The sequence below is a fragment of the Carcharodon carcharias genome, chromosome 2 (genome assembly GCF_017639515.1).
Source record: "Carcharodon carcharias isolate sCarCar2 chromosome 2, sCarCar2.pri, whole genome shotgun sequence".
Lineage (NCBI taxonomy): Eukaryota > Metazoa > Chordata > Chondrichthyes > Lamniformes > Lamnidae > Carcharodon > Carcharodon carcharias.
In genome coordinates, this window is record NC_054468.1 from 140602703 (window position 1) to 140628566 (window position 25864).

General features: G+C 41.5%; 1 protein-coding gene across 4 annotated transcripts in view; it reads right to left on the reverse strand.

Moving 5' to 3' along the window:
- The window catches only part of map3k4 (mitogen-activated protein kinase kinase kinase 4), a 230806-nt gene that overhangs the window by 176137 nt on the left and 28805 nt on the right, over nucleotides 1-25864 (reverse strand). For 3 of the 4 annotated variants that reach the window (XM_041174360.1, XM_041174347.1, XM_041174340.1), the window contains exon 2: nucleotides 3073-3254. In XM_041174360.1, the coding sequence (XP_041030294.1) occupies nucleotides 3073-3254 (182 nt within the window). Of the gene's footprint in view, nucleotides 1-3072; nucleotides 3255-5493; nucleotides 5544-25864 lie in introns of those variants that run through there. The other variant, XM_041174369.1, reaches the window with a different exon arrangement.

Here is a 25864-nt window from a genome sequence, read left to right on the forward strand (position 1 = left end):
GCAGGCAGGAGGGGGAGGAGGAAGTGAACAAAGACAACATGCAGGCGAAGAACAGAAAGGTGACTTGATTTGGATATTAAGATAAAAGCAAAATACTGTGGATGCTGGAAATCTGAAACAAAAACAGGAAATGATGGAAAAACTCAGCAGGTCTGACAGCATCAGTGGAGAGAGAAAAACAAAGTTAACGTTTCGAGTCCGTATGACTCTTCTTCAGAGCTCTTTGTTTTTCTCTCTCCACTGATGCTGTCAGACCTGCTGAGTTTTTCCAGCATTTTCTGTTTTTGATTTATATATTGCCTTTCACAACATCAGGATGTCCCAAAACACTTTACAGTAATGAAATACTTCTGAAGTTGACACTGGGGGGTGTGGGCTAGAAAGGGGGGGAAAAAGTCTTTTAAGCTAGCTTTTAAGGGTGTCAACGGAAAATAATTGACTTCAGTTTTTGTTTAATTACAGGGTGACAGAACTGCATTAATTACAGAACTATTAGTTCTAAAATCACAATAAGAAATCTAATGAATAGTTCAAATTGGCAGGCTGGATCAAACTTCTCTTCTCCAAATCATTGCTATGTTACTAGAGATACCACAGGTTAAATTATATTGCAGATTATTGCATCAACATCATGGTCTTAATGGAAACCTGGTTGAGGGGGTGATGGCATCTTTCCTCTTAACGAAGCCTTCCCTCTTGACTACATCTTCCACCATTTGTTCCTCCACCATCACGGTGAGTTGCTTTGCTCATCACCAGATCACCTTGGCCTGATCCCCTACTCCTCTGCCACTTTGTCCTCCTTTGAACATCTCACCTTGTTCCATCACTCACCTCTCTTTCAAAATCATTGTTCTAAGTACAATAAAAAAAATCACCAAGATATCTTTTCTGCTTTCCTCCTTCAGCCTCTGCATTGAGCAACTCTTCAAAATCCCAACTATCTAGCCTTTGACCCTCTTTTCATCACCTTTCTGCAGATACTGACTTGGTCAACCACATCCTCATCTCTACATTTAATACCCTAGTCCTCAATACAATCCTCACCCTGTCCGTTCCCCTGATATGGGTCCCATCTCCGCTCCCTTAGCTCCAATGGATACCGGCTTGAAAAACAAGACAAATGGTTTAACCATCCAACACTAGATCTGGTTAGACCAATTAAAGCACTATCAGGTCTTGTTCTCACTTGCTCAAACTGCTCACTATTCCAGGATCATTCTGGTATGCAAAGATAACTGCTCACTTCTTACTCTCCTGCTTCTTACTCTCATCTTCTTAAAACACTCTCCCCTGACCCCTACAACCTCACCTCCAACAATAAGTGCGAGGAGCCTATGGACTTCTTTGTCATCGAGACCATGTGATCAGCTGCCTCTGATGTGTGCCTCCCTTCCACAAACACACCTGACCAAGCTTCCTATAATGCTGCTGCCGTAGCCCCAAACTCATATCTTTCTCTAGCTTCCTATTCTCCTCCCATGGCCTGAATCATGCCATCCTGTCCATGTTCATCCCACCTCATATTCCCTTGACCCTATTCCCACTAAACCGATCGTCCAACTTCTCCTCCTGATCAACAATGTTGGTTGACATTGATTCTCTCACTTCAAGTGTTGTTCCTTTTTCCTTGAAATCTGCTATCATCAACCCTGCCCTCAAAAAAATCCTGACCCCACTGTGCTTGAAAACTCCCATTTCCAAACTCCCTTTCCTCTTGCAAGTTCTCAAATGTGTTGTTGACCCCTCCAAAATGGTTCCCATCTTGCTTGGAACTCTCCAATCAGTTTTCCACCCGTTGCAGGACCAAAGCAGTTCTTAAAGTCACAAATGACATCTTATGTGACTGTGACAAAGGTAAACTTTCCCTCTTTTTCTTTTTTGATCTGTCTGCAGATTTTGAAATAGTTCACCACACCAACTTCCTCCATGTTGCCCCACAGTCATCCAGCTGGGTACAACAGTTCTCATCTCAATCCATTCTTACCTAATTGTTACAGAAAGCCACTTCCAATGGTTTCACTTCCCACTCCCACATCATTACCTCGGATTTCTTCCCCCAAAAATCTATCCTTGGCCCCTTCCTACTTCTCATCTATATGGTGCTCCCTGGTGACATCAACCAAGGAACACCATTAGTTTTCACAAGTACACTGACGAGATCCAACTCTACCTCAGATTAGGCTAGTCTGTTCACAACCTTGGCGTCACGTTGCAACCTGAAACAAGCTTCCAACCTCATATGCATGCCTTCACTAAGATCGTCCATTTCCACCTCTGTTGCATCATCCAACGTCATTCATCTCAGCTTATCTGCTGCTGAAGCCCTCAACCATGCCTTCGTTATACGTGGGTTTGACTTTTCCAATAAACTCCTGGTTGTTCTCAACATCCTACACTCCTAAACTCGATGTTATCCAAAATTCTGCTTCCCAAGTCTTAATTCACAGCACATCCCATCCCCTTAACACTCCTGTGCTTGCTGACCTACACTGACTCCCAGTCAAGCAAAGTTTGGACTTTAAAATTCTCATCCTTGTTTCCAAATCTCTCCGTGGCTTTGCCTCCCCCATCTCCAATCTCCTCCAACCCAACATCTGCACTCCCTTAACTCCAGCCTCTTGTGCATCCCAATTTTAATCACTCCACCACTGGTGGCCAAGGCTTCAGTTGCCTAGGCTCCAAATTCTGGAATACCCTCCTTACAGCTCTCGGCCGCTCTCTTTCCTTCCGGAAGGCAATCCTTAAAACCTACCTCTCTGACTAAGCTATTAGTCATTTATAGGGCTCAATTGCATAGTTTGTTTCATAAAACACCCAGAGGCACTGAGTTATGTTAAGTGTGCTATATAAAGTTAGTGTAAAATGGAAAATAGTTCAACTTGCCCAATACTAGCTTGAAAAGCGAATTGGAACATCCTAGATACCAAGCACATTCAGTGCCCAGCTTATCCCAGACAGCATCCACTGCTATAAAATACCATACTGTCAGTAACTTTGAAACTGAGATTATTCAACTGTATCACATTCTTCCATAATGGAAAGCAAAGCAAACTTCTGCGTCATACTAACCTTTATTACCAGGGCGACCGACTGCTTTCCCAACGTTATTCCTGTGTTTAGTTGACATGCGTTTCATCTGCCGCTGGGTATTAGGTGGTGAAGTTCCATAAAAACTTTCAATGCTAGATTCATCAGAATAGTCATCTGATTCAATATCTTCAGAAGCTACATCCCCTGATCTTTTGTCTTCCCTGAGAAAGGAAAAATAAATTACCCCAGTTGTTCTACAAACAATATATAAAAAATATAAGGCAACCACAATAAGTGCTTGGATGGAGGATACCTTTAAAAATTGATTTCATTATATCAACATTTCCTCAGGCTCAAGTGAAGTATGAATCTGCATGCAGAATTACAGATTATGTGTTTGATAAATGACAAGAAAACATTGGGGGGAGGGGTGTGGGAGAAAAGAAAAAAGTCTCTAAGTGATGAGAAATCTCATTTGGTACTCGAAATTTTGCATTAAGCTAAATAAAACATTTCATGTCCACTATAAGTGATATAGTATATTCAACAAAAACATGTTTTCAAAAAACCTGCAGCAAGCCATAAGCAGTCTAAAAATCCCTATTCACTCTTCTTACTGGTAAACCAATGTCAGGGGGTGGCAATCTGGCATGGCAAGGAGAGGCACGCAGTGCAGGATTCCGCCAAAAATGTAGTACTTTCAAAGCAGTTTTTAGTGCTGAATGAGGACAACACCACTTTGGGAGGAGTGCAGTCTGATGCACATCCATGACATCATGGGATAAATTACTGCACAGGGGCACAGTGAAGTGTAGCATGCATTGCTCTTAAGGGGCTGGTTGTACATCAACAGGGCTGGGAGCAATGTCCGAATAGAGATGTTAACTAATGATGTGGGAGAGGGTTGAAGTTTAAGCAAGTTGAAGCTGAGGGGAAGGGCATCAATACGAAGCATCAGAAAGGAGAAACAAGGCGCCCAGGGGACAGAGAGACAAACAGCACTAGAATAAAGCGTATGCAATTCAAAAATAAGAGGGATCAGGCAGGGGTCAAAATGAGAGGTAGACTTGAATGGATTTGGAATGCGTGTGCATGAGTGCGGTATAGAAGGTTGGTGAGTTGCAGGTACAGCATGTCACATAGGATGATACTGTGGTAATAACCCTGCTTCAAAGGAGAGGACTGGGAACTTAATGTTCCTGGCTATAGAATTATTCAGGAAATATAGAGAAAGAAAGGAGGGTGGCAATATTGATCAATGATGCAGTTACAGCACTGGAAAAGGGTGATATACTTAAGGGTTTCAAGACAACCTATTTGATTAGATTTAGATTTAAGGAACATCAGAGGAGTTATTACTCTGCTGCATGTACACTTTAGGCTACCAAATAGTGGAAAGAACATTGGCAGATCAAATTTGCAGGTAACTTGCAGAAAGATTCAAGAACCTAATCGTAGTGATAACAAGGCACGAGGAAGAATTCCTGAAATATGTCCTTTGTTGATCAATGTGTTTCCAAGTCAACATAGAAGGAAATATTGCTGGATCTAGTTTTGGGGAATGAAGTGGGAAAGTGGAGCATATTTCAGTGGGGAAGCATTTGGGTAACAGGAATCACAATGTTAGCTTTAAAATAGTTATGGAAAAAAGACATGGATCAAGTGTGATGTTAGGAAATAGTTTAAGTTATATTTGTATTTGTGGGCATTATAAATGAGTTTTAGCTTTAATGTTTAAGTTTGATTTGTATTTCTGTGCCTGTGTGTTAAGAAAAGGTCAAACTGAGTTTTAGTTTCACTTTAAAAGGTGCTTGCATTTCTAATAAGAGTTTTACAACTGTTGGAGCTAAGTGAAACAAACAAATGTAGACAAAACTGGGCTGTTGCCTAGCAACAGGGGTCCAGAGAGGCAGGTCCTTTTCACAGACACACACACAAGAAATTAGAAACAGCAGTTTGATTTGGAAGCTGTTTGAATTCAGTTTGCTTTGAAGACAGCTGCCAGGCAGAAGCAGGCTACAAAGGGACAGATAGCTAGTCGCAAGCAAAAGGAAAAGTCCCAGAATCTAGGGAAGTGGAACAGGAAAAAGTCCCAAGCAGGCCTTCTGGTCAAAGAAAGGATAGGAAAAGGTCCTGTTAGGTGGAAGTGAAAGTAAGGAACAAAAAGGAAAACTCCTAGCTTCAAGCTTAAAAGGAAGCAGAATTAAAGTGAGAGGCAAGAAGGTCCAAAGAGACAGCTGACGGCTTGTAACTCTTTGGTATGGGCATGTGAAGCAGTGGTATTTTGTTGACAGCTAAGTCAGTGAGTGTGTGTGCATGGAAGAAAGCTTGAATGCACGTGGTGACCCGGGGAGGGGAACATCGGAAGGAGAGTTCGAAACCCTGGAGGTGAACCCTTGCCGAAGGCATCTGAAAAGGCTGTTAAAAATGGATACTGCATCTTTGTTGTGCTAAACCTACAGCATTGGTTAGACTCCAGCTGGAATGGTGTAGCCAATTCTGGGAATCACTTCAGGAAGGATGTCAAGGCCTTGCAGAAAGTAAAGAGAAGATTTATTAGAATGGTACATTTGGGATGCAGGACTTCAGTTTTGTGGTGAGACTAGGGAGGCCTTAAAAGCAGAGCAGGTTATAGGGAGATCTGATAGGTGCACAAAATTGTAAAGAATTTTAGAGTAAAGAAGAAACTCTTTCTAACGACAGATGGGTCAGTAACCAGAGGACACAGGTTTAAGGCAATTGGCAGGTATGGTCAATAAAAAAAATTTACACAGCAAGGTGCTATGATTCGGAATGTACTGCCTAAAAGCATGATGGAAGCAGATTCAACAGTAACATTCAACGGGTAATTGGATAAATAGTTGAAGGGGAAAAATTTACAGGGTTATTGAGAATGAACATGCAAGTGGGACCACTTGGATAGCTCTTATTGAAAGAGTTGACATAGGCATACTGGGCTGATGGGCCACCTCCTGTGCTGTATCATTCCATAGAATCTGAAATATGCCCTCCCAAGAACTAGTCCAAGTAAAATCAATGACTTTGTTGCAGGATGCAAATTCCAAACAGATTAAGTGAGCTGAGAGCAAGTAAATCCCCGGGTGTAGATGGTATTTCTCTCAAAATGACAAAGCCAGGGAGAAGACTACCCCGAAAAGAAATGGCTAAGTCAGTAGGCATTGATGAAACACCATTATTTCAAAATGGCTTAATGAGCTGCCCACATTCAAAGAGAGTGACAAGCAATTACAAATCCCAAATAATTTTACTGTCATTCCACACAAGATAATGGAATTGATTAGGCAATTTGAGGATCGGCCCAAGCCTGCTAGAAGTGTACAAGAGTATGCTCCTGGCCAGCAGCATGTCAGAATCCACGAGGAAAGGCATCATCACCCTCATCTACAAGCACAAGGGGGAAAGGGAGGAAATTAGAAATTGGCAACCCATTTCACTGTTAAATGTGGACTTTAAGATTCCATCCAAAGTCATCACCAATCGGGTCAAGTCTGCTCTGGAATCAGTGATCCACCCTGACCAGGCCTGCGCTGTGCCCGGCAGGAAGATCTCTGACAGCCTTGCGCTACTCAGGGATACGATTGCCTATGTGCAGGACAGAGGTGTGGACACCTGCCTCATCAGCCTGGATCAGGAGAAGACCTTTGACAGAATATCGCACACCTACATAATGGATGTGCTCTGCAAAACGGGGTTTGGGGAGGGAATCCGCAACTGGATCCAACTGCTCTACACTAACATCAGTAGCACAGTCTCAGTCAATAGGTGGGAATCAGAAAGCTTTCCAATTAAATCTGGTGTCAGGCAGGGCTGCCCTTTCTCCCCTGTGCTGTTTGTGTGTTGCATAGAACCCTTTGCTGAGTCCATCAGGAAGAATCCAAGGATCTACTTGCTCTCAGCTCACTTAATCTGTCTGGAATTTGCATCCTGCAACAAAATCATTGATTTTACTTGGACTAGTTCTGGGGAGGGCATACCAGGAAGAGCAGTGACAATCCCAGGCAGTGAAGGCACTCAGGTCAAAGCCTCTCTGTACATGGATGATGTCTCCGTCTTCTGCTCAGATCTGCTGTCAGTGCGCAGGCTGATCAACATCTGTGACCAGTTCCAACTGGCCTCAGGAGCCAAGGTAAATTGTGGCAAGAGCGAGGCCATGTTCTTTGGGAACTGGGCTGGTCAGGCAGCCTGAAGGTGCTGGGGATATGGTTCGGAGGGACCGGAGCATGTATTAGAAACTGGAAGGAGCGAGTGGCTATGGTGGAAAGAAAACTAGGCTCGTGGGAACGACGGTCCCTCTCCATCGTGGGTAAGAACCTGGTAATCAGGTGTGAGCACTCTCGATGTTGCTGTACGTGGCGCAGGTCTGGCTCATTCCTCACTCCTGCGCGATGGCGGTCACCCGAACCATCTTTCGTTTTATCTGGAGGTTGAAAATGGATCGTGTCCACAGGGTCGCAATGTACAAGCCTCTAGATAAGGGGGGAAAAAAACGTACCCAACATCACCCTCAACCTGATGGCCACCTTTGTGTGCGGCTGCATCAAGCTGTGCGTAGACCCCCGGTACGCAAACACCAAGTGTCACTACGTGCTGAGGTTCTACCTGTCCCCGGTGTTGGGAAGGATGGGTCTGGCCACACTGCTGTGGAACGCTCCAAGTATTTGGACCGTGCCAGACCACCTGTCCCTTGTGGAAAAATTATGCAGAGAAACATCTTTGATCACCAGTCCATCAGGCAGTGGTTGGCACATAATGTCTTAGAGGCCCTGTGGGAAAAGCAGATGGTGGATCCTGTCGGATGGTTCCCCAAGCAGACTGTCAAAGTCATTTGGCAGAATGCCTCATCCCCAGAACTTTCCAACAAGCACCAAGATGTAGCTTGGCTGGTGGTGAGAAAGGCCCTCCCCGTCAGATCCCTCCAACACCACCAGGAGTCTCACCCACTCTGCACGTTGCCCTCAAGGTGGCTGTGGTGGGGAAGAGACTGTTGTTCACCACCTAGTAGAATGTGCCTAGAAGGTCTGGAGAGAGATGCAGTGGTTTTTGTCGAAGTTCATCCCAAGCAGATCTGTGGCACAGGACTCTGTGCTCTATGAGCTGTTCCCAGGGACGCACACCGAGACAAACACCAACTGTAGCTGGAGGGTTATCAACTCGGTGAAAGACACTCTTTGGTCTGCCCGAAACTTGGTCTTCCAGTGCAAAGAGTTGTCCCCGAACAAGTTGTGCAGACTGGCACATTCCAAGGTCCAGGGGCTACATGCTGAGGGATGCACTAAAGCTTGGGGCAGCCGCCGCAAAGGCCCAATGGGGAAAGGTCGCTATCTAAGACCTTTCTGCCATAGTGCACCGAGGGGCTGGGAAAGGTATTGACCTCTCAGGCTGTACAGCTCACAATAAATGTATGCATTGAATACTAATTTTATTATAATTGTACTGAAGCACCTTAAGAGTGCAACATGATATATGTTGATAACTCCAATACCATTGCACTGTCTGGCTGTCTGTTATGACCGTATTGAAATGATTGTAATATTCATTGATTGTACTGAAACACCTTGCGATCTATGTGTAAAAGTTGAATGATTGCACTTTTTGTGATGTCGATTTAGAAATATTTTGTAATGTTCTTTCAGATATCTTATGAATAAAGTATATTTTTCAAAAAAAATTTACGTAATTACTCAGTTAGTAGTCAGAATAGATTCAGAAGCAGAACATCCTGCTTGACCAACTTGTTCAACCCCTTCAGAAGTTACAATCTAAGTGGCCTGCAGAAAAATTTATGATGTGGTGCACATCGGCAGCCAGAAAACATTTTACAAAATTTCACAATAATGACGGCGAATTTCAAAGCCCTGGGGAAGATTTAACACCGGGAATAGTTAAGAAACTGGCTGGAGGGCAGGAACAAGAAGTAATCATTAAAGCAGTTGAGTGGGTAGGGAGAAGGATGTGCTTAGTGACATAACTCATGGCTCAGTGCTGGGGCTACTGCGGTTTTTCTTAGCTACAAAATTTATGTGGACTCAAATGCAAGGCAAAATAGTCAATTTTGCAAACCATACCATTCAACGACGAGCAGTGTAATCAAAATAAACAGCTTTGAGATTACAGAATGAGTTAGACAAAACTTTTAAAAATTCTTTTGCAGGATATGGGCATCACTAATGAGGCCAGCATTTATCACATATCACAATTGCACTCAAAAATGTGGTGGCGAACAGCCTTTTTGAACCACTACAACCCAGAGTGCTGTAACAGGGAGTTCCAGAATTTTGACTCAGCGACTGTGAAGGAATGACAATATAATTCCAAGTCAGGACGTCGTGAGGCTTGGAGGAGAACTTCTGCCTTTGCCCTTCTAGGTGGTAGAGGTCACAAATTTGGAAGGTGCTGTTGAAGAAGCCTTGGTGAGTTGTTGCGGTTCATCTCGTAGATGGTACACATTGCTGCCACTGTGCATCAGGGTCGGAGAAAGTGAATGTTGAAGGCAGTGGATGGGTTGCCAATCAAGCAGGCTGTTTTGTCCTGGATGGTACTGAGCTTCTTGAGCCTTGTTAGACTTGCACTCATCCAGGCAAATGGAGAGTATTCCATCACACTCCTGACTTGTGCCTTATTGATGGTAGACAGGTTTTGGGGAATCAGGAGGCAAGTTACTCGCAGTAACTCCTAGTCTCTGACCTGTTCTTGTAGCCACAGTGTTTATATAGCTGGTCCAATTCAGTTCCTGGTCAATGGTAAGTCCCAGGATGTTGACGGGGGGGGGGGGATTCAGTGATAGTCACAGGGAGATGGCTGGATTCTCTCTTGTTGGAGATAAGCATTGCCTGGCACTTGTACTGTGCAAATGTTACTTGCCACTCATCAGCCCAAGCCTACAATGTTGTCCTGGTCTTGCTGCATAGGGACAGGCACTGCTTCAGTATTTGAGTCATCAAAAATGCTGAACATTATGCAATATCAGTGAACATCTCCGCTTCTGATCTTATGATGGAAGGAAGGTCACTGATGAAACATCTGAAGGTGGTTGGACCTACGACAATACCCTGAAGAACTCCTGCAGTAATGTCCTGGGACTGAGATGATTGACCTCCAACAACCACATCATCTTCCTTTGTGCGAGGTACAATTCCAACCAAAGAGCTTTCCCCTTCTGGAGCACAAGTATTCAATACTCTGGTGTTATGACACAGCAGATGTGTGCTAGGTAGAACAAATCCACAAAGGAAACTCGATGGTGCAGTCAAAACGATTTTGCAATTTGTATTTTATTTCGAGATGTGTGCCCTGAATTCAGTAGTAATAAGTCCACCAAGACTCTAAGATTTTTACAAAAAAAAAATTAACATTTACATAAGTCTACAAATTACTACTACAATAACTCGTAAAACCCCTAATTAATCTGGCTTCCAGTTATACACCCCCGTTAAGACAACAATATAGATTCCATCCAGTTAACACAAAACCCTAGACGATGGAATTCAAAATGGCTTTTCCCAGCTTCGATTTCTGTAGTCAGCAGCTTAATGCACAAATACTGGAAGTTTTCACGCTTCTGGTAGATCTTGCAAGCCTTGCCTGACACATAGCCTCACTTCCCTTTAAACATATGTTTATAGTGGATACTGCAAAGGCTATGGGCCCTGACAATATTCTGGCCTTCCCTTTTAATGTAAATTCCATTGTTCCCATATGTCTTTGGAACTTTACTTTTCTCAATATAAGTCTATTCATGGTGCTAGTATTGTCAATAACCTTTGGGAAAAATACACTACCTGGTCTAGCTTCTCTGGCTAGATGTTAACATTCTACCATCGCTTTGAAATCCAAACTACCCCGATTTATCTAAAAATCCAAATTCTCCTCACCTCACATTCTAAAATTTCAGCCATGTTTATTTAGCATTATTTAGCATTTCAAACTTAGCTTCTTTTGATGAGTCAAAGCCTCCAGACCAGCTGTCTCCAACTCAATTAAATCCCACACACAGACACAGAAACTATCCAAACCCCACTATAAACCTACTCTTGCAATAAATCACAATAATATTATGAGAATTATTATACTTTCGTGACATTAGCCAGAATATTGTCAGGGCCCATAGCCTTTGCAGTATCCAGTGCCTTTGGCCGTTTCTTGATATCATGTGGAGTGAATCCAATTGGCCGAAGACTGGCATGATACTGGGGGCTTCAGGTAGAAGTCAAGGATCATCCACTTGGCACTTCTGGCTTAAAGTGATTGCAAATGCTTTGGTCTGGTCTTTTGCATTGATGTGGGCTCTGATGTGCACTGGGCCTCATTAAGGATGGGTGTTACTTGTGGAGCCAGTTCCTCTAGTTAGTTAACTATCCACCACCATTCGCAAGAGGGGTGCAGCAGGATCGCAGAGCTTAAATTGGGTCCGTTGGGTGTGGGATCGCTTACCTCTCATGTAACACATGCTGCTTCGCATGCAAGTAATCCTACGCTGTAGTTTCACCAGGTTGACACCTCATTTTTAGGTATGCCTGGTACTGCTCTAGGCATGCCCTCCTGCACTCTTCATTGAACCAGGGCCAATCCCCCAGCTTGATGGTAATCCTGCCATAGTTTTGAGTTTAAATCTTGTGTCCTTCCGTGTCTGTATAACTCTCTTTGACACTCCATATACCCAGTGAGCCACAGCCTGCCTCTACAAGAAGGCCCTTCGACCCTTGTGTCCGCATTGGTCAACAAGCAGCCATCCTGCCCCATCCAACTTTCCACCTCTTGGTCTTTAGCCTTGTAAGTCTTGGTTTCTTCAAGTGCCTATGCAAGCGATTTTCAAATGTGATGAAGGTTTCTGCCTCTACCAGCCTTTCAGGCAGTGGCTTCCAGATTTCCAGCCACCCTCTGGGTGAAAACATTTTCCCTTTAACCTCTTCCTACCTCTTACACTAAATTTATGCACAGGTCAACTGAGGGCCTTCCTATTCCCTCTATCTAGACCCCTCATAATTTTGTATACTTCAGTTAAAATAAGCATATAATAAATATCCAGTATTGGCCATGAGGTTATAGATTGTCATTGAATACAATACTGATGCTGCTGATGGCCCACAGTGCCTCATGGATGCCCAGTTTTGAGTTACTAGATCAGTTTGAAATTGGTGGGTGCCACACAGCACAATGATGAAGCGTATCCTTCATTTAAAGGCGAGACTTGGTCTGTGCAGTGGTCACTCCACCAAAACTGTCATGAACAGATGCATCTGCAACAGGTAGATTTTTTAAAAATTCATTCATGGGATGTGGGCATTGCTGGCTGGGCCAGCATTTATTGCTCATCCCTAATTGCCCCTGAGGGGGGAGCTACCTTTTTGAACAGCTGTAATCCATGTGGTGTAGGTACACCCACAGCGCAGTTAAGGAGGGAGTTTGTTGAGAACAATGTCTAATAGGCTTTACCCTCTTGTTGGCTCCCTCACCACCTGCCAGAGAACCAGTCTAGCAGTTACAACCATGAAGACACAGTCAGCAGTGGTGCTACCAAGCCACTCTTGGTGATGGACACTGAAGTGCCCTTACCACCCTCAGTATCTCTTCCAAGTGGTGTTCAACATGGCGGAATACTGAGTTGGGGACGACAGGTGGTAACCAGCAGGTGGTTTCCTGGTCCATGTTTGATCTGATGCCATGAGACTTCATGGGGTGCAGTGTCAATGTTAAGGACTCACAGGGCAACTCCCTCCCGACTGTAAACCACTGTGCCACCATCTCTGGTGGGTCTGTTCTGACAGTAGGACAGCACATACCCAGGGTTGGTGATGGTTTCTGGGGCATTGTCTATGAGGTACGATTCTGTGAGTATGGCTGTGTCAGGCTTGACTAGTTCAGTTTAGCACAAGCCCCCAGATGTTAGTAAGGAGGATTTTGCAGGGTCAACCGTGCTGGGCCACTTAAGAATCAACCACACTGCTGTGGGCCTGGAGTCACATGTAGGCCAGATCAGGTAAGGACAGCAGATAGGTTTCAATGGTTTTGTCAGGACAGAGGCTAGCTTTTTTTTTTAAATTCCAAATTTAATAACTGAATTTGAACTCGTGCCCTAGAGCCTCTGGATTGTTCGCCCAGTGATATTGCCACCACGCTATCATCTCTCCCTGTCATTTAAATGGACAAAATGACAGGTGAAATTTAATGCAGACAAGGGTAAATTGACACACATTGAAGACAACGTGTGGCCTTTCTGAAAGGTGTTGCAATAACAAAGTCACGTTAAGAAATCCAGGAGTCTTACTAGACTTGACACTACTAAACACGCCCAGGCAACACAGAGCAACAAGCAAATCCCTTGGCTATTGGCATATATTCAACAATTTTGGCTATGTAAGTCAGAAGTATAGTGATCAAATGTAGTGCTCATTAGGTTACACCTTGAAGATATGATCAAAGGGTGCCAGTTAGCTCAGTTGGCTAGATGACTAGCGCATGGTTCAGGATAACGCCAACAGCATGGGTTTGTTTCCCAGTCCCACTGAGGTACATTTGGGACCTGCCTCCTTGTCCTGCCCCTGAGAGTGAAAGACAATGGCAAACCATCGCTAACAAAAACTACCAAGAATGCAGTTCAAGATGAAGCGTCAGCAAACAATGAGCAGGGGACCTGCCTTCAGGCAGAGCACACAAATGAATATGATCAGCACCGATCAAGAATGAAACGTATTCAGGTCCTGAAGAAATGTAGAGGATCATGAGGCTGCTCCATATAGTGTAAGAACACAAGAAATGGAGGTAGACCATAGAGCCTTGGGCCTGCTTCACCATTCAATACAATCATGGTTGATCTTTTTCTCCACTCTTCCTCCCGCTTCCCATGTCACTTATTTCTCTGCAAGGTCAAAAATCTGCCTCACCCCTGAAGATACTCTAAAAATAACAATAGATTCCAGCATTTTCCTAAAAACTGATGTCAGACCAACTAGTCTATCACTCCCTGTTTTCCCTCTCCCTTAATTTTTGAATAGATGTGTTATATTTGCGAACTTCCAATTTACTGGGACTTTATAGAATCCAGGAAATTTTGGAAAATCATACCATTATCTCTTTTAGAACCCTCGGATGTAGGCCATAAGGTCCCGGGGATTTGTTGGTTTCTAGTCCCTTGAGTTTTTCCAATACTTTTTCCCTACTAATATTAATTACCTTAAGTTCCTCACTCTTATTAGCCCCTTGGTTACCCACTATTTCTGGTATGTAATTTGTATCTTCTGTGAAGATGGGCACGAAATGTGTGTGTTCAATGTTTCTGTCATTTCCTCATTCCCATAATAATTTCTCCCGTCTCTGACACTAAGGGAGCAACGTTAACGTACCTGTAGAAGTTCTTACAACCTTTCCTTATACTCCTGGCTAGTTTACTCTCATTTTACTTTTTGTCACCCTTCACTAGTTTTTAAAACTCCCAATCCTCAGGCTTACTACTATTCTTCGCAATATTATAAGTCTCTTATAGGCCTAGTAAGCCACGGATGGATCTTTCTTGTTGAGTTTTTGTTTTAAAATATTTTTGTTTAAAAATCTGTATCATTTCTTTAAATGTTTCCTACTGTTTACTGTCGTTCTATTTGCCCAGTCAAAATTAATTAACTGTCCCCTCAAGCTTATGTAATTGGCTTTAAGTTTAAGATTCTTGTTTTGGACTCAAATAAGTCTCTCTAAAACTTAATATTGAATTCAATTGTATTATGATCTCTCTTTCCAAGAGTATATTTACTATGAGATTACTAATTAACCTTGCCTCATTATACAATACTAGACATAAAATTGGTTTCTCTCCAGTTGATTCCACAACATATTATTCAGAAAGCTGCTGCAAAATTGCTGCCACAAAGCTATTTAACAAACTCATCTTCCAGACTACTTTTGCCAATATGATTTGTCCAGTCATAAAAGATTAAAGGCGCCGTGATTATTACATTGCCTTTGTTACAAGCTCCAATTATTTCTTGCACTATGCTCTATCCAACTAAGAAGTCTCAATAACAATCTTGAGTGTCTTGGGTCTTTCAACCTAGAAAGAAAGTGTTCAAATGAAGGTTTTAGATATATACAAATTAAGGATTTAGAAAAAAACCAGAACATTTCTAATTTAACTTTGGGAGCAAAACTAGGGTTTCCAGGGTCAAATTACCATTTAGGACTGATATCAGAAAATTCTTCTTCACACATTGAGATGAACATGTGGAACAGACTTCCAGATAGACTAAAAACCTCGAGGCTAAAAACCTTTTATTTAAAAGTCATTTAGAAAAGAACTGGATGCAATAGGGACATTAGGATTGATCTCCCTCAATTTATTATCCCACACACACACACACTAAGATGTGACAAACGATCTAAATTATCTGGTGATTTTGTGACAACTCCCTCAATGACTACCCCAAGCATTGAATTAGTGGCTATTTAAAAACACTCAAACAACCCACAACACAGCAAAGAAAGGCAATCATATCTTTCCATTAAATACAATAACCAGCAGGCACACACACTTCACTTCAAATGAAGGACTAGTGTGCTACTTGCACACCATGCAACAAAAAACCCAATTGTACCAGATTAAAATATTCTATATATCAAGTTTCTTTTGCATTTGAATACTATAATTTTCCATATTATGCCATTGAAAAATTTTACTCATGCACTGTGCAGGTAAAAACTGCATTTGAAGTTGCTGATTGCCCTGTTCATTTCGCTTATTCTATACAGACTTCTAACGAGGTGCTGGCAGTCTTCGGTAGATCTTCCTTATTCACCAGACTTCATACGTAAGCTGAAAGAATGAATGTTAGCAGATTACTTAACCATGGAGTGTGTCATGCAGTACCCAGCCCTGTCCCTCACACATTCAGCAGCATACATTTATTTCCCAGGAGTGGATGGGGTCGGCAGGGGTGAGGTGGGCAAGAACCACTAACATTGTAATCTCGCTTGATGTTTCTCCCATCCTAATGTAGGAGGAGCAAAAGCAAAATCACATTTTTTGTGCCAATTTTTCAAGCTTCAAAAAGTTGCTGCACCCATTGTAAAACTCTCTCACATGGTGACCATCAAAATATGCATTTTGTTAAAATGGTCACCTATCAATCACCAAAAAAATTTTTAAATATAGATTCAAGCTTGCAATACAAGAATGCCAACTTTTTTTAAAAAGCAAATTAAAAAGTTGTTTAATTTTAAAAAGGTAACCCCATATTAACCAAAGGAAATTAATTTTATCAGCTTGTGAACAGCTACACAATTTATAGCACAGAAACAAGCTATTGCCAAAAGTGGTCTGTGGTGGTATTTATGCTCGACACAGGTTTCCTCACATCCCTACTATAGCCAACCTTGATACTATATCCTTCTATTCTTCTTCATGTACTAACCTAACTTTCCCTTAAATGCAACTCTATACTACTCACCTTGACCATTCTACATGGTAGTAAGTTCCACATTCTAAGCACTCTGAGTAAAGACATTTTCCCCGAATATTAGTGACTCTTCCATTTACGTCCTTGTTTTGGCCTCCCCAACAGCTGGAAATATCTTTTCTTCGTTTACCCTAACAAACACTTAAACAATTTTAAAAGCCTCTTGGAATTTTTTTTTTCGTTTCTGCAACATGAACATCATTGGCAAGGCCAGCATTTATTTCCCACTCCTAATTTCCACTCAACAAGCAGGTAGCGAGCCACCTTCTGGAACTGCTGCAGTCTATCTGATGTAGGTGTGCTCACAGTACTGATGGGTAGAGTTCCAGGAGTTTTGACTCAGCAACAATTAAGGAATGACAATGCATTTCCAAGTCACGACAGTGTATGATCTGAAGGGCAATCTTTACCATTCACCTAGTGCCCTTGTGATTCTAGGCAGTAGAGGTCGCAGGTTTGAAAGGTGCTGTCAAAGAAGCCTTGGCGAATTGCCATAGCGCAAATGTTACATTCTGCAGCCACAGTGCATCAGTGGTGAAAGGAGCGTTTTTAAGGCGGTGGATTAGATGCCAAACATGCTTTTTTGTGAATGGCATTGAGCTTCTTGTATGTTGTTGGAGCTGCACTCATTCAGTACAATACTCAGCTTTGGACCATATCCCAATTTTGGCACAAAGCCCCAGACTTTAGTGAGGAGGACTTTGCAGAGTCAACTGAGCTGAGTGTCCCTTCATGGTACCCATTGCCTAGGTTGATAGCAGGTGGTCTGTCCAGTTTTATTCTAATGATACTTATATGTAACAGATTGATATAACTGAGTGGCCTGCTGAACCATTTCCGTGGGCAGTTAAGTGCCCATCATATTGCTGTGGGTCAGGAGTCAGAGAGGCCAGGATTCCTTCCCTGAAGGACACTAGTGAACCAGATGGGTTTTTACAAAAATCTGGCAATTTTCAAGGTCACCCTTTTGGATATCAGTTTCAATCCCAGGTCTATTTTAATTAAAATTACTTAGCTGCTGTGATAGGGTTTGAATTCAAGACTTCAGATCATTAGGCCAGGTCTCTGTGTTACTAGTCCAATAACATAACCATTACTCTACAGTACCTAGTTTCCAGAGAATCACCATTTGGTCTTCTCTTTTCCAAATAAGAGAGTTTCAGCCTGTTCAGTCGTTCCGTAGTTCAGTAGTTATAAGTTCTCAGTTCAGGTATCATCCTTTCCAAAAGGCCAAAACTCTGCTCAGTACTTCAGTTTGTGTAGTATGGAGAAGATAAATGCAGACATCGCATTTTTTTTTTGATTTGATTATCATGGCTGCCAGGGATAGGCTGACCTCAATGAAGCCATCTCTACTGCTCAATAAAAGCAGCTCTAAATAATCAAATCTGTCTGATGTGCTTGTGTGAGAGAGAGCATACACAAAAGAGCAAGCAGACATAATAATTTGGTATAATTATCTAATTTTACATATTTATAAGTACACATTTGCAAATCTACGTTTATCTAATCTGTACAACATAATTATTGTTTCGTGATTTAATTTATGATTCAATGTTAGCTGGCATTTTAAAAAAACAGTAATGGATACGTTATGATTCCTTTTAGTTTCTTGTAAGAATGTATGGGAGGCATACCCCAGAATAACCATTTCTTAATGCTGACCCAATTTACACAAGCTCTACAGCCAGAAACTTTACAGTAATTTAGTTGATAGCTCTAAGCTCCCAACATAACTTCCTTTTAAAAAAAATCAGGAAACCATCAAAAATAGTAAATCAAAGTTAAAACATATGATCAGACTAAACACACAGTACATTAAATATGTCAGCCAAAAAAATGCAAACCTGGTTCATTGGGATATTTATTTGAAACTGTAGTGAAAATTATTATTCCAGAAGCTACACTAATGGTACTAAATAAACTTCTCAAATACCAATAAGCCTAACTACTGGAAATACAATCTTACTTGTATGTCTCTTGGATATTGTTTATTCAAGGGGTCAAAGCCAACGGGGCATGGGAAACTTTAAACTGGGTTCTGGACCCAGATAGTTATTCTCAATGGATTTCCATATGACACAGATATTAGTCTCTTCAGAAATGTGCATTACATTTAATGATTATGTTTTGCAAATAGCTTTCCTGAATATTTTTAACTCTTAAAAAGTGTAATTTTTTTTAATCATTTGTAAATAATTTTTATAGCACTAACATGTGACATGATTTTACATACCTGAACCCAACTTATTCCATACCAGGCATAACTGGGGACAATGGGAATCAGGGGAAAACTCTCCAATGGTTGGAGTCACATGTATCACAAAGGAAGATGGCTGTTTGTTGGAGGTCAGTCATATCGGTTCCAGGACATCACTGTAGGAGCTCCTCAGGGTAGTATCCTAGGCCCAACCATCTTCAGCTGCTTCATCAATGACCTTCCTTCCATCATAAGATCAGCAGTGGGGGTGCTCGATGATTGCAGAATGTTCAGCACCGTTTACCACCACTCAGTTACTGAAGCAGTCAATTCCAAATGCAGCAAGACAAGGACAATATCCAGGCTTGGGCTGAGAAGTGGCAAGTAACATTCACACCACACAAGTGCCAGGCAATGGCCATCTCCAACAGGGGAGAATCTAACCATCGCCGCTTGACATTCAATGGCATCACCATCACTGACTTCCCCCACTATCAACATCCTGAGGGTTATCATTGACCAGAAACTGAACTGGACTAGCCACATAAATGCTGTGGCTACAAGAGCAAGTCAGGGGCGAGAAGCCCTGCAGTGAGTAACTGACCTCCTGACTCCCCAAAGTCTGTCCACCATTCACAAGGCAGAAGTCAGGAGTGTGATGGAATGCTCTCCACTAGCCTGAATAAATGCAGCTTCAACAACACAAGGAGCTCGACACCTTCCAGGGCAAAGCAGCCCACTTGATTGGCAGCCATTCACAAACATTCATTGTCTATGGACCACACAATGGCAGCAGTGTGTACCAGCTACAAGATGTGCTGCAGGAACTCATCAAAGATCCTTAGACAGCACTTTCCAAACTCATGACCACTACCATCTAGCAGGACATGGGCAGCAAACACATGGGAACACCATCACCTGGAAGTTCCCCACCAAGCTACTCACCATCTTGACTTCGAAATATATCATCGTTCCTTCACTGTCACTACGTCAAAATCCTGGAGCTCCCTCCCTAACAGCACTGTGGGTGTACCTACATCACATGGATTGCAACGGTTCAAGAAAGCAGCTCACCATCTTCTCAAGGGCAATTAGGGGATGGGCAATAAATACTGGCTTAGCCAGCGATGCCCGCATTCCATGAAGGAATAAAAAAGTCAACCCTCCATTATTTTGAGCAAAAGATGGCTCACACAGATCTTTGAATTCCTACTAAAGGCTATATTGAAGAGATCGCCATATTTAAAGGGCATTATCTTTCTAGTACCCCTGCTGGGCTCAGTCTAATTGCGATGGGGGGGGGGGGTGGGGGGTGGAGAACTGCAGTTAAGATTCCATTTCACATTACCATCCAGTGATGGCTCAACAGTACGCAAACGTAAACATTAGGGGAATTACTAAACTGGACTTAACTGTGATGCCCTAAATGACTATATAGCCTGCTAAAAATCAAGGTCCAGACTTTACAAGTGAAGAGTGAGCCCTTAGGCTCGCCAACCCAGAAGCACCATAATTAAGTCCTTTAGGAGGAGTGAAGGGAAAGAGAAAATGTAAAAACATACCATAATTGTGAACTGGGATCTAATTTTAAAATAAATTCTTTGTTCTTTGATGAAGTTTTTTGATGAAATAACAAAGAGGCTAAATGAGTGTAGAGCTGTTGATGTTGATTACGTGGACTTTCAAAAATACATTTTATAAAGTACTTGTTCACAAAGTTGAAGTCCATGAGATTAAAGGGTCAGTGGCTGCGTGGTTATGAAATTAGCTGAGAACAAAAGCAGTGAGTAGAGATATATGATTGCTTTTCCAAACTGGGGAGCATACAGTCGTGCCATGGGGCCAGTGTCAGAGCTACTGCTCTTTTTGATATATATTAGTGACCTGGACTTGGGTATACAGGACAAAAGTTTGCAGATAGCACAAAATTCAAAATAGTAGCAAACAGCGCAAGGGATAACAGCAGCTATCAGGGCACAGGCTGATAAAATGGGCAGATAATGTTCCCACTAAGCTACACAATTAATGAGCAGGCCATACAAAAGTTGGCCCCCTCTCCAAGTTACCACGTGTGCAGTCACACAAAAGTATTTAAAAGGCCCACGCATTTAAACGCCATCAACCACAGACTACAAAACATAATTAAAGGGTAAAAGCAAAAATAAAAGCAAAGGGTACGTTGATGGCAAATGAAAACTTAACGCAGACAAGGGTGAAGTGATTAATTTTAGTAGGAAGACAGACAATAATGAACAAAATGGTATCATTTTAAAATGATGCTGGAAAAGAGACATGGGCGTGACAAGTCTTGGTGGCAGGACAGATGAGATGGCTGTTAAAAAGTCAAATAGAATCCTTGGTTTTATAAATAGAGGCATGGAGTACAAAAGCAAGGAAGTTATGCTAAACACTGGTTAGCCTGCAGCTGGAGTTGTGGGTAATTATGGGCACCACACTTAGAAGGATGTTAAGGCCTCAGAAAGGGTGCAGAGATTATTTACTAGAATGGCACCAGGGATAAAAGGCTTCAGTTACTTCACTAGAGTAGGGAAACCAGGGCTGTTACCTTCAGGGGCAGAGGAGGTCAAGGGATATCTGATAGAGATGTTCAAAATCATGAAGAATTTTGATAATAAATAAGGAGAAACCCATTCCAGTAGCAGAAGGATTGTTAAACAAAGGGCATAGATTCTCACCTTTGTCTTCAAATCCCTCCATCTTCCAATCTTTATAATCTCCAACGCCATTACCCTCATGAGATATTTACACTCTTGCAATGTTGGCCTCTTAAGCACTCCACCATTGCCTTCAGCTGCTAAGACCCTAAGAACTGGAGTTCTGTCCCTCAACCTCTCTACATCTCTTTCCTCCTTCAGCATGTACCTTAAAGCCCAAAGCTTTATGCCAATATCTCCTTTTGTCTCTGTGTCTATTTTGTTTGATAATGCTGCCACAAAGCACCTTGTGATGGTTTACATGTTAAAGATGCTATGTAAATACAAGCAGTTGTTGTTTTAAGTTAATTGGCAAATAAATCAAAAGTGATTTGCATTTTTTTTTTAAAAAGCACATTTATGGTCTGGAATACACAACCTGAAAGGGTAGTGGAAGCAGGATCAATAAAAACTTTCAAAAGGAAATTAGATAAAATAAAAATTTACTAGGCTATGAGAAAAACAGTTGAGGCATAGGGCTAATTGGAAAGCTCTTTCAAAGAGCCAGCACAGGTACGATGAGCCGAATGGCTTTCTTATATGCTGTAACATTCCATGATTCTATGAAGGGAAATATTATACATGGATAAGGAAGAGAGTTAATTCCATACCAGGATCTTGAAATCTGAGACACGAAATTAGAAGCAGAGATCATTGCAACTTCCCAGAGCACATCGAACATAGGAAATACTAACCAGTTTTCATTTCCAGTTACCTATCATTGAAAATAATTAAACAAAGCTTTCCGATCTTATGAAAGTCTACACTGAAACATGGATAGTTAAAAACAATTAGTAAACCTATAACTGTAGTCTAATACAAAAGGTCTGCTCACATTCATAACCCAGCCTTACATCTCCATAAAAGCAGAACCGTTCAATCTGTCCCCATGACTGAATGGTAAAACCAGTTAATGTTAGTCTTTAGTATTTTTTGAACACAAAAGTTTAGTTACTCTGAAAAAGTGTGTGTTAGATTAGGCTATGATATAAGGATTTTAGTATAATGCCTCGATTGTAAACATTTTCTCATCTTGGGATTGCAATAAACAGAATTGTAAAATTTTAATTGCAACAATCAGGAATATGATTATAGATATTAAATGTTGTTCTTCTAACTTGGACTAATGCATATTTACTTAGTAGAAAGGAAAAATATACCGCAATAATATAGTATTACAATGATCAAATAAAATGCAAAATTTTCAAATTCAACAAAAAACACAACTCTCCCACATATCAAAGGGGAAATGCAAACAAGGATATTCATGCACATGGTTACTTAGCTAAGTTAGGTGCATTAAATTTATTACAACATCAAGCAACAATCTCTACAAGTTATGCAAAGCAAACATCCCCATCTGGTAATCGAGATACATCACACTGAAAACCTAAACCTGACCCCTAGATTTGATGACCTTTAAAAAGGTGTGCCATAAATTTATCTTGCTGAAACAGGACAAAAGGCACTGAGCTCAAATTAAGCAGAGATAGGATAAAGAATCTGCTTAGGGATTGAAAAATCACTTTTAAAAAGCCACAGGGCAAAATTCTTTCAATACACACACAAAATGTAACTAAGCAGTTATGGTGGTTACTTGTCACACAGAGTGAGCACAAGCTAACGAAGGCTTCCCCCGTTGCAAAAACCCTTTTGTGCACCAGCTTGTTAAAAATGCCCAGATAATTTTGCATTGGAATACTTACAGATATTAAGTAAATGTGTGTTCTGCAGGAACAAATAAGAGCAGTAGAAAGGAGATGACATTCATGCTCTCCTAGGTATCATTTGCATGTTTTGGAGTACTTTGACAATTTAGCTCGTAGGACCCAATCAACTCCCCTGCTGGTAGCGAACACCGTGCAGTGAGGCACAAACTAAGTTACTGCTAAAATTACTACAGATCATACCGTATCACTCTCTTTTGTGGAAGTGAAATCACCGGTGTATGCTGGGGACTCAAATGAACATGGTACAGGATCGCTTTATGAATCAGTGTATGATGGACCTTCACTGGAGGAGAAATTTGCAAATATACTGATCAAGTTCTATAATAAAGCTACTCATGCTGGCAAAGTGACCACTGGATGTTTAAATTCACTACTGGAAAATCACCAAAATAAAAAACTACACTTTGAAAAAGAGTGGACTTCAAGAATAGTGAAACAGTGTCAGATAATCTCTCTTCAGATAAAAAAAATTGAATATATCAAACACTATCAGAAAAAGTGAGCTAAATAAATGTTCAAAAGAAAAAGAATAAAGTGGTCATGATTCAGGTTCTCTCAATGCTTTACTTATGTTTGTTACAAAAGCCACATTTCCATAGGCATACTCCGACTTCCCAGACTATGAAACCAAAATAAAACTTATGTATAGTGAATGGTATGTAGTGCACTTCCGGACTAACAAATTACAATTTTACTAATGGACTATACAGAGTTGTCCATCATACATTCCTAGCCTACAATATAATTCAGACCACCCTTCAAGATCAGTATAATGCTGCTGGGAAGGCGGTAGCTTGACAAATGCTAGACAAATTTATACAAAAACTAAATATAATGAGCATAAAACATTTAATCTTAGGGGAACTCGAACTGACATCAGGACTGGGGCACATATGGGCACCAGACAGATACCATGTACATCTGTCTCATTAGTTCCCCTGAAGGTTATTAAAAGAAGTGGCAATCAGTTCATTGTAGATATAACACAAATGGGCCCAATGCACTGAGCAACCAATCAAGCTATTTTAAGAAAAATGGCTTGCATTTATACAATGTTTTTAACATAGAAAAACATTGAGGTTTCACAGACATCTGACCAGACAAAAATGGACACCAGCCAAAGGGGCAAAGAAGTGAGCAAAAACCTAGTCTAAAAAGATGGGTTTTAAGAAAGGATTTGGGGGGGGGGGGGGGGTGAAAATGCAGATGGGCTCAGGCAATTGCAGAGCATGGGAATTAGGTAGCTGAAGGCATGGGCACATCAGTGCATGGGGTCAACGGGAGAGAATTGTACAACAGAGCAGAGGGGAATTAAGAGTTCTGGCACCCTGCAGGGTTGGATGCCATATTATGAAACAGATAGATGCACTGCAGAGAATGCAAAAAAGATTTACATGGATGATGACAAGGCTGCAAGGTCCTGCCTACCAGGGAAGGGTGAACAGAGTGGGACTCTTTTCTTTTGAAGAGAGAAGGCTAAGGGGTGACCCTAATAGGGGTCATTGCATCAGAACCAAACATCATTTCAATGTTTCTATTTGCGGGGAACAGCAAAGCTAGAGTGCATCAATATAAAAGATAGTCACCAAGAAAATCAAATAGGGAATTCAGAAGAAACCTCTTTACAGAGTGACGAGTACGTGGAGCACACCACCACAAGGAGTTGAGGTGAATAGTATTGGTGCTTATTGTGCATGCTTGCATAAACTTGATGTATAAAAGCCAACCCTTTAGCTTTTGGCCTAAACGAAACACAATTTTCTATATCTCTCATGTAAAAGGCGACCCTAGTTTTTCCAGAGATTGGCAATGACCATGGTTCATTCATTTAAAGGCACGCACAGGAACCTTTTCCCTCTGGCAGCAATCTCCCAGCCGTTCAACAAGACTAATATGTATAATATGATCTAACATGATACCTTCAAGAAAGAACAGGTACACTGCTCAATTTAAACTGGAACAAAAAAAGTGGCTGAATGGGTTAACGAGAATCAACAAACAGTCATATTAGCGTGCAGAGCCATTTGACTCTACACCCTCAGCGCAAAGAAGAAATATGGTATTTCAGAATTCAAGGCCAGTACTGGACAGTGTACAAGATTCACGAAAAGGTACAATTTAGTACTCCATGAGAAAAAAAAATTCACAGCATCTGCCACCTGAAGTCAATGATAAAATTCCAGTTTGTCATCTGATGTTGAGAGAAGGATGTTTACCCACTGGCCTGTATTTGAAATATGAATTGAACTTCCACATGCCAGCAAACAAGACCATTACCAAGATTGCTGAAAAAATAAGTCCTTGAAAAGATCACTAACTATGAGAAGACAGATCAGCGGATGGCATAAAATTATAGCCGACAAGTGATTTTTCAAGCGAAAAACTCGCTCTTAAGAGAAATTTCACAAAAGGTGCTGTCGTCCATGCTCATAAGAAAGTCTAGATGGATGAAGGCGGTTGCAAGAAATGGCTCAAATAATTGTGAAACTTGAGAATAGAAGGACTATGACAGAAAAGTTCTCTTATCTGGGACATGCTCAAATCCAACCTTGTTGACAATGCAGCTCAACTGGTGATTAGAAATCAACTAACACCAGCGTCGCAGTTATTCTCAGCAGAAGAGTGTTGTTCAGTTCTTGGCTGTGTGTAAATAAACCTTTCAAGGACTGTATCCAAAAAATTTGGAACAATTTGGACGTTGGAAGGAGAAAAAAAAACATTCACTAA